Genomic DNA, 15231 nt, shown 5'->3' on the forward strand with positions numbered 1-15231 from the left:
ACAGTCTTCTCAGGCCAATTTGGGTATGAGAAATTAACAGAGTGTCATCTGCATATAACAGGATAAAAATAAATTTCTCACCAACTTTGACAGGGAAAAAGTGGGGACCTGCAAGAAAATCAACTATATCATTCAGGTATAGGTTAAAAAGAAGTGGAACCAAAATACACCCTTGACGAACCCCTTTTGTTGTTTTAACTGGGCTAGACAATTGGCCATATGGGCCAAGACGAATCTTCATACTCGTATCGGAATAGAGGCCTATTATCCTTGCAAGCAGCCTTGGGTCAATGTGCAGTTTATTTAACTTTGCCCATAAATGGGGTCTCGAGATTGAATCAAACACTGCTTTTAGGTCAACAAATGCCAGAAATAGGACGCGTTGTATATTTATTGACCAGATGATGAAGTAATAGGCAGTGATCTAGAGTAGAGTGCCCCTGTCTAAAACCTGCTTGGTGTGGTGCTAACAGTTCCTTCTCAAAGACCCATGATTTCAATTTAGATAAAAGATGTCTAACATACAATTTACCAGCAACATCTAGCACAAACTTATTGGCCTATAATTTGAGGGGTTGGAGCGGTCATCCTTCTTGTAAATTGGAACCACAATGGAAGAAGACCATTCTCTAGGGAATTTTCCCATCCTGTCAATAACAGTAAAAAGAGTTCCAAAGGAAGACAGGACTTTAATTTGGTACTTGCTCTCAGCTGCTAGGACATTGTATGCGCAGCTGTGGAAACAAGGAAAAATACCAGAAAAATGGGATTGAATTGTGAAAGTTTTATCGTGGAGTGAGATGGACAAATTAACTAGAACTTTAAGAGACTATGATTTAGATATATTCAAAAAGGAGTGGAAGAAATTTAAAGGATATATGGAGAAAGAGTGGAATGTAAAAAGACATTGGACAATTTTTAGTAGTAGTGAGAAAAGAAAAATATTGAACTTTGATTAGTTAGCGGTACCTTTAGTATTGAATTTAAATTTATAACTTCGGGGAAGTCAAATATTGGAGGGAGGGGGGGTTAAAATATCATATGGGTTAGCATAGAAAAGATACAATTAAGTTTTGTAACTATATGTTATTAATAAATTGTTAAAAAACAATAACAGTAAAAAGAGTGGCTAATATAGGCACCCACCAAGATTGAAAGGCCTTAAACATGTCTGGTGGGATGAAGTTTTCACCTGGAGCTTTATTACTCCTCATAGAAGAAATAAGAAATTTTATTTCGCTCACAGTTACAGGCGGCCCCTCGGGCAAACTAATTGTCAGGGAGGAGGATACATAATTTATTACTATATTCTCATCGGGTTGGTAATTGAATAAATTAAAAAAAATAGTGCTCCCACTGGCGTTTGGAGATGTAAGAATCTGACTCACATTGAACCCTCCCTTCTATAGATGCTAGAAGTCTCCAAAACTTTGACGTATCTCTCTGATTTAAAGCCAAGGCAAGTTCTTGCCAAGATTCTCTTATTGATTTCAATTTTTTTCCCTTAATTAAAGATTTGTAGCTACTACGAAGCTCAAAAAAAGATTTTGGAAAAAAGGTTACCTCCTTTTGCTTATGGGTTCTGACAGCATGCCTAAACTGTTTTTTCATATCAGGGCATTCTCTATCAAACCATCCATTGCTAACATATTGCCTACCAACTGATGGTTTGCCTGTCTTAACTAAGAAGGGTTTTAAGGACTCAGTTAATTCTTCATAAAGTAACAAGATAGTCTCACAATCTTCTGAATCTAAGATTTTTCTTTTGGTTTCCAGGAGTGGATCACTATAAAGCACTTGATGTAATTCATTTTGGAGTGCATCTGACCATCTCAAGCGTATATTTGTCGTAATCTCAATATCAGGAGACATATCCACAGGGGCATATACTGGATCCCAAGCCAAAATCAAAAATATAAGAGGTCGTGGTCGCTCGCTGGGAGCGACCCAACTTCAAAATATACTAGGTTACAACAGAGAGATGGAGAAATTAATAAATAATCAATCACGCTGGCCCCGTTATGGCTAAAATAAGTAAATTCACCATATTTGTCGCCCTCAAGGTTGCCATTTGCAACCAGAAGGCCCAGCTTATCAATCAAACGATTGAGCATCAGGCCATGTCTGTTTACAACAGAGTCTTTCAAGTGCCTCCTACCATTATAAAATTCACCATTAGACCCCATACCTATTTGAGCATTAAAATCACCTAGTAAAATCAGTTGTGCATTAGGATAATTGGCTTCAAGATCGCATATATAATTTTCCAAGTCAGTCCAACAATTCTTATCATAATAAGGAAATGAATAGGGTGGAATATAAACATTGACTGCCAAAATAGTCCGTTCCTTAAATTTGAAAAGGCAAGTCATGGCTATGGAGGTCAACGAAGGTAGCGATATCACCTCACAAATCAAAGCAGTTGAAACCAAACAAACCAAACCCCCACTAGGTCGACCTTTAGCCGAGGTAGAGAGAGCATTAAGTGAATAGGAAATAAACCTATTTAGCATCAATTTAGATGTTAGCCAGGACTCTTTTATAAAAATTATATCATGCCCCCTTATGTATTGCAAAAACATGGGGTCATGGGTTTTATTAAACCAACCTGACAAGAAATACACTTTATAAAATGCTCACTCTGAGATGGGAATTTTCAGTCTAACTTCTCTATTTTATCCAAATCCTTAGCATCTACTAATATTGACCTATTCCTATATGTATGAGTTGAGACAAGGTTAGAACCCTCAACTGGGCCAACAGGGAGAGGGCCGATTTCACCAATCTCGTGCTCCTCTAAGAAATGGATAAAATGCTCCCCAATTACAGGGTCAGGCGTAATTTGGTATTGGGGCGGAATATAATCAACCTCCCAAGTGAGGAAATTACTACTCTGCCGGGCATCTAACAGTTTACCAGGCCCTACTTCTAGCTGCATTTGGTGCATTACTTCCATTTCGGCGGTTGTAACAAGTGGGGGGGCAGGTATAGGCTTCTGGAGAAGCTCTTCAGAAGGTACAGATATAGGCCTCTGAGGAAGCTCCTTTAAATCCAATAATGTGTTCCTTGAGCACTCAAGCCTGTCCAGCATAGAGGACATCTGTGCCACTGCAGTTTGGTCTTCTCTTTCTACTTTCGCCACGCACTCTGCCCTAGACATTGGTGCTCGGCGTGATGTGTCCTTCAGACAGGCTGTACTTCGTTCCATCTTTGACTGATACCAAATGCATGCCCTATGAGTACTGTATCTTTTGTTACTTTTACGCATGTTTAACATGTATTATTCTATTACAGCACCAGCACCCGCCTTCATGCACTTCAGCTTACCAGTCACCCATGTGTGGGACTGCACAGAGACCACGATGAAGATAAACAGGTTGCTTACCTGTAACTGATGATCTTCGCGTGGTCATCTGTGCAGTCACACACGCCCGTCCAGCCTACCCCGCTGCTGTTTTTTTCTTTCTTCTACCAACAAACTTCTCTACACAGCGGCTAGAAGAAACTGGGTGGGAGGAGCACCTCCGCCTCGCTCCAGGCATGCATAGTGGATGCCTGCTCCCCAGATCGAGAGGGAATGCGCGCCAAAAATAATGCCTAGGCTAGCTTTAAATTCTCCGAGGTTGGGTTCGATTCCAGACGGAAACCCATGTGTATGACTGCACAGATGACCACTCGAAGATCATCAGTTACAAGTAAGCAACCTGGTTTTTTTAATGCTTTTCTGCAACAGACTTTGTTATCTGTTCTGGTTTGAAGTAATACTGAGATTGGTTAAAGAATTTATATTCTGTTTTGAGGAACTTGCATGCTATTTTGAGAAACATTAAGGAATTCTAAAAAGGGGGAGGGGGACCCTTATGGAGATTGTATGAAATTGGTTTGCTTCTGTAGCCCAGAAGAATCCTTTAGTAGTGGTCACAGAATTTCTGGGAAGAGAACTGAATTTCTGTACACAAGAATGCCTCTTTAGTATTTTACTTATTTTTGTTGTTTTTTAGTTTCTGTGGTATTCCTTGTATACTGTGTGTGTGTGTGTGTATGCAAATGCTATACTCAGCAAGGAATGCAAAACTCAGCAAGGAAGTATTGAGGTTCAGATGTGTTATAAGTAAATCTGTTCACTGCTGATATACCAGCTCTCAATGATAATCCTATACTGCTGTAAGGAATGCTGCGGGAGGTGCTGAGTCTTCCACTGCAGAATCCAGAATGGAGATTTAACCATTGACAGTTCCATGGAACTGGTGCAACTGGTAACAGCAGTGACTGGCGCATCCTGGAATAACTCCATGGGAAATAACTGATGTGGAAATACCTTTCAATGTAGACTAAACTGTATCTCATCTGTTGTTTTTGCTGATCAGGAATCCAGAACCTTTTGCCCTTAGTTTATAACCTATCTGATGTGGTATGTAATATCTGTTCTTCTGCCTGTTAATGAATATGCTGTTGTTATTAATAACAGGAAAATCTCTCTATATAAAGAGACTTCATGAGAAACTGAAGGTAAAACTTCATGATGATAAAGTGCCATTAAAAACTATTCGACTGATAGACTCCCATGTTGATGAAGGCAAAGTGCTGAAGGCTCTCCTCCCGTTCCTGAATCATCAGCATCAGAAGCAGCCTATGATATTTCATTTTGATATTACCTCTTCAGTGAGTATACTGCAGATCTGGCAGAAAGCGTTCTGATAGTCAAAAATATCCCTCCCTGCCTCATCACAGGCAGTGGCATAATTCACCCACCTTTGCAGCCTGGGGCTGGGGTAAGCTGAGGAGGGCTGTCCATTGACTTTGCACTGACTGCATGGCCTGGACCAGCTAGTAGCATCTTCCTGAGCCAGCCCAGAGGAGCGGGTCTCCGGCTGCCCCTCTTCTTTTAAAATGCACTTTTGTGGCCAACTTGATCCCAGTTTTGCTGGCTTTCTGTCCTCCTCCCTTTGTATTTCGGTTGTGACAGGTTGTGAATCAGGACATGTTTGCTTGTTGTGATTCTCTTGAAGGTTCTTGGTGGTAGAGCCATTCAGTTCCATGCCCAGCTCTAGGGCTGCCAGCTGGCTCCCATCACCAGGTGGCAAGGGAGCCATGCAGCAGCTGGCTCCCGCATGGATCCCAGGGCTTGCCACTCCATGGTTTCATCCCCCCAGCAGGTAGGCTGGGGCGTGGAGCTATTGGACCACAAGCAGGTTGCCTGATGCTGGATCTGTCCTCACCCTGTGCCAGTTCTCGTCCAGATGTATTCAATAAAAGCTGTGGCCATAATTTTCCCAAACCAATGTCTTTGGGTGCTTCCTTGCTCAGCCTTGCTCCCTTATCACCTCTGCGCCCACAATAAACTGTTTCGTAAGTATACAAGTAAGAATGAGAGAGACTGATTAAATGAATACTTCCCATTAAGTTGTTCTCTTTTTCTAGGTCCAATCTGGAATTCAAGAATTTCTGTTCAAGCTTTTAGTTTTACATTATCTGGGAGATACAGATGGGAAACTCTGGCTGCGGAAGCAATGCCATTTGTATGTTATAGAAATTCTTGAAACATCTCTGTCACCAGAAAAGCAAACAAGAGCTGTAAGTCAATGGGACTGTATAAGTATTAAGTACTTAAAGGTATCTGTTTGTATTAAATGCATACAATGTGCAAAGATGGCTGTATTAATTTACTGCCTAGAAAAATACCAATACATTTATAAATGCTTGCAGTAGTAATTGATAACTGGTTGTCTCAAACAGGAGGATGTTTTAGGCTTAGAATGAACAAACATATTTATAAATAGCTACTAACTGTATTTGATGGAGCAAGTACTCAGTCAATTTAATCTGATTTCAAGAGCCATGAACTGATTAGGTACTCTTTAGTTGATCATTTTAAGAAAATACAGAAATCTTTTGAAATGTTGAAATGCAACTTAATAGAGTTGTCACTCACTGTAAGGAGGTTGTATTGAATTGTCAGCCCTGCCAGCAGGTCAGAGTTAGAATCTTGTGGGAAAGTGATGCAGTGTCCTTGATTTTATAACCTCTTGTTCTTTTTTTTTATAGATGCCTCCTGGATTAAAATACAACCTGCTTGATGTGTTCCCCAAAATAATGTGCAGGCCTCCCAAAGAAGTACTAGACATGGATACTAAGAGAAATTCATCCTATGGCTGCTCAGACCCAGGAATGGATGACAAAATTTTCAGTAGCGAGGCCTTTCAGAGACCATTTCAGTACTTAATAAGATCTAATAGAGGCGATAATCTTGATATGTTTCAGTATGAACCTGGCAGTGTTGAAGGCACTGCCGTACAATGTCTACAGTTGCTGCTGATACATTGTGGAGTAATTGATCCTTCATGGTCAGAACTGAGAAACTTTGCTTGGTTTCTAAATGTTCAGCTTAAAAATTGTGAAGCATCTGTATTTTGTAACCCTTGTTTTGTGCAAGACACTTTGCAAGGCTTCAAAAATTTTGTGGTCACCTTCATGATTTTGATGGCCAGGGATTTTGCAACACCTTCACTTAATATTTCTGACGAAAGCCCTGGAAGACAGTTCTTTGACATGGAAGGGGTCACTGAAGAAGATCTTGTTCCGTTCCGCATTCGGAAAAAGTGGGAGTCTGAGCCTCACCCTTACATTTTCTTCAATCATGACGGTATATCCATGACATTCCTTGGGTTTCATCTTCAGGCCAATGCTAATGGTGGGATTGATGCCATTAATCCCTTGAATGGCACTGTCATCAAAAGGAATGTTATGTCTGCTCAGCTGTACCAAGGATTGGTCCTTCAGAGAGTTCCCTTCAATGTTAATTTTGATGAACTGCCCAGAAGTGAGAAAATTGCAAAACTCTGCATGGTTTTAGGAATTGAATGGCCAATTGACCCTGATGAAACTTATGAGCTTACAACAGACAATATTCTAAAGATCCTGGCTATTGAGATGCGATTCAGATGTGGGATTCCTGTTGTCATCATGGGAGAAACTGGCTGTGGAAAAACCAGGCTTATAAAATTTTTGTGTGAATTGCGTAGGTGCGGTGCTAATACCGAGAACATGGCTCTCATCAAAGTCCATGGAGGGACTACTGCAGATGCAATCTATAACAAAGTCAGGGAAGCTGAACAACTTGCTATTAAAAATAAGCAGCTTTGCCTATTTGACACAATCTTATTTTTTGATGAAGCCAACACAACTGCAGCTGTCAACAGTATAAAGGAAATCCTATGTGATCACACAGTAGAGGGACAACCTTTGACCCACAGCTCGGGCTTGCAGATCATAGCTGCATGCAATCCTTATCGTAAGCACACTGAAAAAATGATTGAGCGCCTGGAATCAGCTGGCTTAGGCTATCATGTTAAAGCTGAGGACACTCAGGAAAAGCTTGGTTCCGTTCCTCTTAGGCAGCTTGTATACCGTGTCCATGCGCTGCCTCCCAGCATGATACCTCTTGTGTGGGATTTTGGGCAACTGAACAATGTTACTGAAAAATTATATATACAGCAGATTGTACAGAGACTTACTCACTCAATACAAATGTCTACAGCTGACATCAAGACAATAACAGAAGTGCTTTATAACTCTCAGATTTATATGAGAAAGCAGAGCGATGAATGTAGTTTTATCAGCCTCAGAGATGTGGAACGATGTGTGGAAGTCTTCAAGTGGTTTCATAATCACAGTGATCTCCTAATCAAACACTTGGCTAAGTATCTCGCAGATAAGAAAACAGATAAAAAATACATGAAGAGAAACGCAGTTATTTGGTCTTTGGTACTTTCAGTCGGTGTCTGTTACCATGCCTCCCTGGAAAAGAAGGAGAAATACCGAAGAGTCATCAGCAAAGTCCTTCCAGAGCCATATGACAATGAAAAGGAAATTCTTGAAGAAATCAACTTAATTCAGGACTTGTTCTTGAATGGTGTACCTCTGAGGGAAACAATAGCAAAGAACTTGGCACTGAAGGAAAATGTGTTCATGATGGTAATCTGCATAGAGCTTAAAATCCCTTTGTTTCTTATTGGGAAACCTGGCAGTTCCAAATCTCTTGCCAAAACTATTGTGGCTGATGCCATGCAAGGTCAGGCATCATATTCTGAGTTGTATAAGGAACTGAAACAGATCCATTTGGTGTCCTTTCAGTGCAGCCCACACTCTACTCCTGAGGGCATCATAAATACTTTCAAGCATTGCGCTCGCTTCCAAGAAGGGAAGAACCTGCAGGAGTATGTCTCTGTGGTAGTCTTAGATGAAATTGGCTTGGCTGAAGACTCTCCAAAAATGCCTCTGAAGACCCTTCACCCTCTCTTGGAAGATGGATGTGTTGATGATGATCCACACCCTCATAAAAAAGTTGGCTTTATTGGGATATCTAACTGGGCTCTGGATCCTGCCAAGATGAATCGGGGTATCTTTGTGTCCCGTGGAGACCCAAACAAAAAGGAGCTTATAAAAAGCGCACAGGGCATTTGCTCTTCGGAACGTGTCATTCTGCATAAAATTGAACGTTATTTCCCGATCTTTGCAAATGCATATGAAGAAATTTGCAAGATCCAAAGTAAGGAGTTTTTTGGGTTGCGTGACTATTACAGCCTCATAAAAATGATTTTTGCTTTGACAAAAACATCTAAGAGAGACCCATCTGCCCATGACATAGCAGAGGCTGTTCTCCGTAACTTCAGCGGCAAAGAAGATGTTAAGGCCTTGGACATTTTTTTGTCTAAGATCCCAGAGAAAGGGGATGTCATTTCTGAGGACATCAACACAATTGATCTAGTCAAACAAAACATTCACAATGATTTTCAGGATGGTGAATGCCGATACCTGCTAGTGTTAACACAGAATTATGCAGCACTGCAGATTCTCCAGCAAGCTTTTTTCAATGGTGAACCACAGCCAGAAATTATATTTGGTTCCAGCTTTCCAAAAGACCAGGAATATACTCAGATCTGCAGAAACATTAACCGAGTGAAGATCTGCATGGAGACAGGACAGATGGTGGTCCTTCTTAATCTGCAGAATCTCTATGAAAGTCTCTATGATGCCCTCAACCAGTATTACGTGCAGCTTGCTGGTCAAAAATATGTTGACCTGGGTTTGGGAACCCATCGAGTGAAGTGCAGAGTGCATCCAAAGTTCCGTTTGATTGTAATTGAAGAGAAGGAAGTGGTGTATAAACAGTTTCCCATTCCATTAATCAATAGACTTGAAAAACACTACCTCGATATCAATACTGTGTTGAACAAATTGCAAAGGGACATTGTGGAAGAACTGAAGAAATGGGTGAACAACTTCATAGCAGTGGATACAGAAAAACATTTTATGGGCCAACAAAAATACAGTCCTTCTGATGCCTTTGTTGGTTATCATCCTGATACCTGTGCCTCGGTTGTTGTGCAAGTGACAGAGAAATTGAAAAAGGATTGTCCTCCTGGGGAACTGATGCTAGAAATACAAAACCAGGCCATACTAGTCCTCTTGAATTGTGCAACCCCAGATTCTGTTGTTCGGCTTGGTAATTCACAACTGGGGCCCTTTCAGGCTGATATTTTGTCTAGAGCCTACTTTCAGCAACAGCAGCACATTTCTCTAGCAGATTTCCTCCATGCTTGCATTTGCACAGAGTCCAGGGGTGTCACAGTCTTCACTGAGGTGAGTTGCTAAAAAATTGTTTCCTTTTTAAAGATTCAGAGGTCTTATGAGATGGCATTAGGCTTACCCCTGAGACTGTAAGCATGGGAACATCTCATAGCTTTAAAGAAGTGGATGCTCACCCTGGTTACTAGAAGAGCTCTGAGTAATGCTTCCAACCATCACAGGCCTAGCTGCTGACACATCCTATGGTCTGGATAGGATTCAATCTCCTATTTGCTCAAATGAACTCCTCGGGAGCCACATAAGGAACATGCAAATGAAGGGAGGGAGGGAAACAACACATGGTGGCAATAGATAATGTAAACTTCCATCATCTAGGAACAGTATACAGGCGTCTTCCTCCCTCCCCCAAGGAAATCCTGACACTGTGTTGTCCAATTCTAGTTTCAAAACCTTCTTTTTGCCTGATCTACCTATGGATATTAACAAACCGGGCAGGACTGAATGGCACTTGACGATCGCAGCCAGGTGGGATGCTTTCACTAAGTTTGTATTGTCTTAAGACTGGGGAGTTCACTTGAGCAAATAGGAAATTGAATCCCATCCAGACTGTAGGATGTGTCAGCAGCTTGGCCCGGTGATGACTGGAAGCATTACTCAGAGCTTTTCTAGTAACCAGAGTGAGCATCCAATGTGGTATCTTAGGCATGTCCAAGAGCCTGCATGCAACCAGTGTGTGCGGTAGGGAAAATATTTTTAATCAAAGAGTATACAGCAGAGGTCCCCAGTGGTGCCCATGGGTGTCACTAACATCTTTCCTGTTGCCCAACAAGTATTTTTAGAAAGTATGTGGAGCCAGGTGGGGTTTCTGTGTAGCAGGCCTTCTGATTGGCCATTGGATGTGTGATTGTGGGATTAAAATAGTATTCTTTCAGTGGCAGCTTCCACTACAGTGTTGGCTTTATTCACCATCTCACTCCTTTTTCCCAGTGTATCTTTGAAACTTACTCCTTCTGTCTTCAGCACTTGGGTTTTTTGTGTGTGTGAGCTCTGTCTCCCACAATGACCATTATGTGGTTGTTCCCACCAGTGACAGAATTCCAAAGATGCCCACAGGCTCAAGAAGGTTGAGGATCCCTGGTATACATCTGCATGACTCCCATTGGTTTTAACAATGGCATGGCTTCAAGGGTGGGGTGGGAGGCCTGCTGTTTCAGGGCCTGTGGAACTCCCTTCCAGTGTCCAAGTCAGACTTTCAAGATTTGGGCAACAACTTCCCTTTTCAGGAAGATACTTAAAATCTTTTAATCATGTTTGGTAAACAAACTTGCATTCTTCTTTACCATTTTAGATCACTACTTTCTCCAGGCTCCTGACAACAGCAGACATGGAAACTTTGAAGGCAGAACTACATTATGATATTGAGAGCATCAGAGTTTTGTCCTTACAGCAGTTTGACACAGAACATTCCTTTTTGAAAGAAATTCGGTGAGCTTCTGCCTTTCACTGTCCCAAGTTTTATAGGGCCAGCAGGGTAGAAAGAAGGGGTGGAAAGGAAGGATGGGGTTGCTGTGCTGTTTACCACTGGGGGGGGGGTCCTTCTGAGGGTTGCTCTTTCTGCCTCATGCTGCAGGCAGGGCTGTGCTGAACATCTTGCATAGATTTTGGATGTATGTTTGGCCCTTGTACTCTCCTGTGCATGCATGTTTAGCAGTCCGCCACCCTGCCAAAAACACAGTCTAACCTTATTTTGTCTCATGTACTGGTTTTTCTTCCAGGAATTTCCTTGATGCGACACCTGGAAATAAAATATTGATTATTCAGACTGACTTTGAAAATGGATCTCTTAGTGCCCAACTTGTCGCCTCAGCTAAGTATGTTTCATGCTAGGTGGCATGTGTGGTGTGCTCTCTAGACCCATAATTCAAGCATTATTGAGCCTGTGGGGCGTACCTGAAGTGACCAGTACTTCAGATCATGTTTATAGGGGTCCAGCACATATTCTGGGCAAAAGTGGGGAGGGGTGCAAGCTTGGTTCATAGCTACAGGAATCCACTAATTTTACTAATTCTATGAGTTTTGGGCTGTGGAGAGATGAGCCTTATTGTTCTTAAAATAATGAAAGGGGAAAGTTGATGGAATGGAAGCTACTCATAATAAGTAGGGGAGGAAGATCTTCTGTAATACTGCAACCCTTTCCCTTGCCTTACAGATACTCAGCTGTCAATGAAATCAACAAAACTGATTTGAATCAGGCCTCTGTTTTTGTGTGCTTCATCACTAAGCTGCCACGAGTTGAAGGAGGAAGCTCCTATGTGGGATTTCATGGAGGTAGGACTACCTGTAGAGAGGGCTGTAGAATAGCGTTTCATTTTCCTGCTAGACTGACATCAATGCCATTATAAACCACCATGCTGCTCCATCTGTACCATCCACCATAGAAAATGTATTTGTTTCATAAACGTTTCATATTGCTAATGTTCGGTATAGCAATAAAGAATGTCATCCAAGTATGAACATTCATTGTATTTATACGACACCTTCTGAACTCTTGCCTCTAGAAAAAATTGAAGCCCTCTAGAAAAGATTATTGTCCTGCCCTGGCATGTTCCTGCTAGGTGATTCAGAAGGATATAATGGTCAGTGTTACCCAGTGTCACTGTAAAGTTCAGGAGAAACATCAGGGGCGTACTACCTCCTTCAATAGACTAATATAGAATATCTGCCAGGGTGTCCAGGGTGGTATCTGTACCATGGCCAGGTCAGAATCCACACTGAATGAAGTCCAGAGTATCACTTTTACCCATGAGCACCTGGAGTGTTTCAGCCGCCACTTGTTCTGGTATTTTCTCCAGAAATGCTGAATTCAAAGCTGAATGGTACTTGTTTAAATCCAATCTGTTGAAAGGGTTTTAAAAAAAAAAAAGTCTAATCAGTCTCTTCCAAAGCCAGAAGTACTGAGCCAGTAATCAAAGAGAGGTTTTATCATTGGCTTTCTTTCTGGAGCCATTTAATAACAAGACTAGAGAAAATGAAAGTCTGAATTACATGCATCTGTACTTCAAAATAAGAAGTTCAGTATGAAAAAAAACCCCATTACTCAGTTTATGGCTTGGTGGGGAAGCCAAAGACAGTGTGAGGAAATGACAGTTTAAGACAGAGGGGCAGATGAACGTAGATTTGCCCTTGGGTGGCACTGAGATAGTGTTGCCAACTTGAGGGTAGGAAATTCATAAAGACTGAGAGCCTGGGGAGGTTGCAGGAGAGGAGGGACCTTAGAGGAGTATAATGCCATAGACTCCATCCTCCTAAGGAGTCATTTCATCTAGAGTACCTAGGGCTGCCAACCCCTTGGTGAGACAAACAATGGGGAGAACCACAGAATGATTAGCAAATACACAATTACAGACCACAGTTGAAAAGATCCAAATTTCGCTATTTCAAAATATTTTTCAAAAACTTTTAAAATCACCAGGTTCATTGAAAATTCATTCAAGTGGCAATCAATCCAAGTATTTCCTGTATGTTTATACGCTAATAAACTCACCCAGTTCAATAAAGTGCTTATACGATGTTTCCTCTGTTTCTAATAAATTGTCACGGCTGGGGCCGGGTCAGGCAAAGTCCAGGGGCAGTCTGAGGTCTGTAGCCTGTAGGCAGGAGGGTCCGAGGCACCAAATCCAAATCACTGTACAAGTATCGCAGGTCCGAGGTCCAGAAGCCGAGGTCAGGGAGTCCAGAAGTCACGAGCCAAAGTCAGGGAGTCCAGAAACCAAAGTCAAGCCAGAGTGGATGCTAGAACGTCAGGGAGATGACTAGTTGCTTCCACAAAGCCTCCTCCCAAAGCCTACAGCTATATAGCCCTCTGCTGGCTGTTGCCCATTTGGGCTAATTGCTGGCTCAGAGAGGCAGCCAGGCTCCTGTTACAACTCAAGCCTCCTTGCTCTTAGAAGGGCCAGAATCCTCTCAAAACTCAGGGCTCAGGGAGCGTCTTGCTTGTGAGCGTGCCGCCCTCCTCCAATCCCTGAGGTCCTGACGGAGGCGGTCACGCACACGTGCCACCCGAGAGGGCGAGGCAGGGGGGCTGGGATCTTCTCCAGCAGGAGGCAGGGGCACTGGTGCAGGTGGCAGGGGCACCGTTTCTTCTGCAGGCTCAACTTCCTCTGCAGGGTCCCCAGCACCCATGACATAAATGGTGTCAATTCTGAAATCTTGTATAGGATGCCCCAGATGTCACTCACTAGCTGGTCAGCACATTTCAGTCAACCTTCCTCATGGAGGGGTGGATAGTTTTCTACAATTTTACAAGTTCCAAACGTACATACACAATATAGCAACACATAATATTCCAACAGTATTTCCAAGTTTCCCACAACCCAAATGCTTACAAGTTTTCATAGCATGAACACTCACCATTTAAATACATTCACATACCATACCAAGCACAGATCTTCTTCTATGGAGAAAAAAGCTCTGAATCCTAGTTACCACACCGGAACATTAAATGGCAAACTCTCTTATTAATCACTCCTGTTGTTGCAATTAGAGACAAAACCAGTAATACACAGTGATATGCTGCTATTTAAAATTCAATACAAAGTATGAGGACAAATTATTCATAAAAAGTAAGTCTATGCAGTTATTAAGATCCTTGGGGGCCAAGGTGTCCAACCTGCATGTCCAGAAGGACTCCTCACGTGGAAGAGTTACACACGGCAGATATTCCTGGATGGTTCCTGTGCTTATAAATAACAATATGCCTCATACTCTTGTAGCGGGAAAACCCTATTTATACGTTACCAATTTCAGTAGGATCAATCACGGAGGCGAAGTCAGGAAAACAGCTTTCTTTATTAATATATGTAAGTATGGGCCAGATACATACGGGCCAGACCTCCTTGGCATCCGCCACAAAAGTGGAAGTCTGAGCCCCAAGCACCAGAAACTCGCAGCTTTTATATCATTCTGACAGTACTGATACCCCCCCTTAGTACAGTGGGATACTTCTTCATTTCTACTTCCATTGCCCTCCCATATGTCATATGATATGTCCTTACTTCCTGGTATGGTTCATAGCCCTTATCATCAGTTCAAACAAAGGAACTTCTCGTTTTTATTTACTGTACTTAGCTATGACAGTTTATTCATTCCTCATTCAGGTATCCTCCCAAAGGGGTTTTTACATAGAAGCGTTGGTATGACAGTAGGGAAGTATCAGACGGTACAGAAAACACACTTTGACAGTAACTGCAGAACATTAGCTCAAGCCATATAAGGCCTTCCGATAACCAAAAGCAGGGACTTTCCATGCGCCTGCCTCGTGGACAGCATGGGCCTGCTCCCTTTGCAGTAAACAACGGTGGTTAGATATGTGGTTAGATATAATGCAAGTAATCTGTTTAGTTCCTCTTGCTAGGTTTAGTTCCTCTTTCCTGCTAAAGCCCAAGCTATTCATTAAATGCTAAAAAGCCATCTGTGTTTGCCTTACCAAAGCCTGCGTTTCTGCTTCATGCATTGATTATAGATTATCAATTCATTTATCCTGGCCTCCTGCCACACTCTCAATGTAAAGTTGAGTCTCTGTATGTGTGAGATGAGAAGCACTTCAGGAATTTTATTGTGCACTCCTGAATGTCCCAGCACCCA

General features: G+C 42.1%; 1 protein-coding gene across 1 annotated transcript in view; it reads left to right on the forward strand.

Moving 5' to 3' along the window:
- Positions 1-15231, forward strand: part of LOC132581016 (E3 ubiquitin-protein ligase RNF213-like) — a 199079-nt gene that overhangs the window by 109285 nt on the left and 74563 nt on the right. The window contains exons 24-29 of the mRNA XM_060252036.1: positions 4469-4662; positions 5422-5574; positions 6046-9642; positions 10937-11073; positions 11364-11459; positions 11798-11916. Coding sequence (XP_060108019.1) covers positions 4469-4662; positions 5422-5574; positions 6046-9642; positions 10937-11073; positions 11364-11459; positions 11798-11916 — 4296 coding nt within the window. The remainder of the gene's footprint in view (positions 1-4468; positions 4663-5421; positions 5575-6045; positions 9643-10936; positions 11074-11363; positions 11460-11797; positions 11917-15231) is intronic.

This window comes from Heteronotia binoei, chromosome 13, assembly GCF_032191835.1.
Source record: "Heteronotia binoei isolate CCM8104 ecotype False Entrance Well chromosome 13, APGP_CSIRO_Hbin_v1, whole genome shotgun sequence".
In the NCBI taxonomy this organism is placed as follows: domain Eukaryota; kingdom Metazoa; phylum Chordata; class Lepidosauria; order Squamata; family Gekkonidae; genus Heteronotia; species Heteronotia binoei.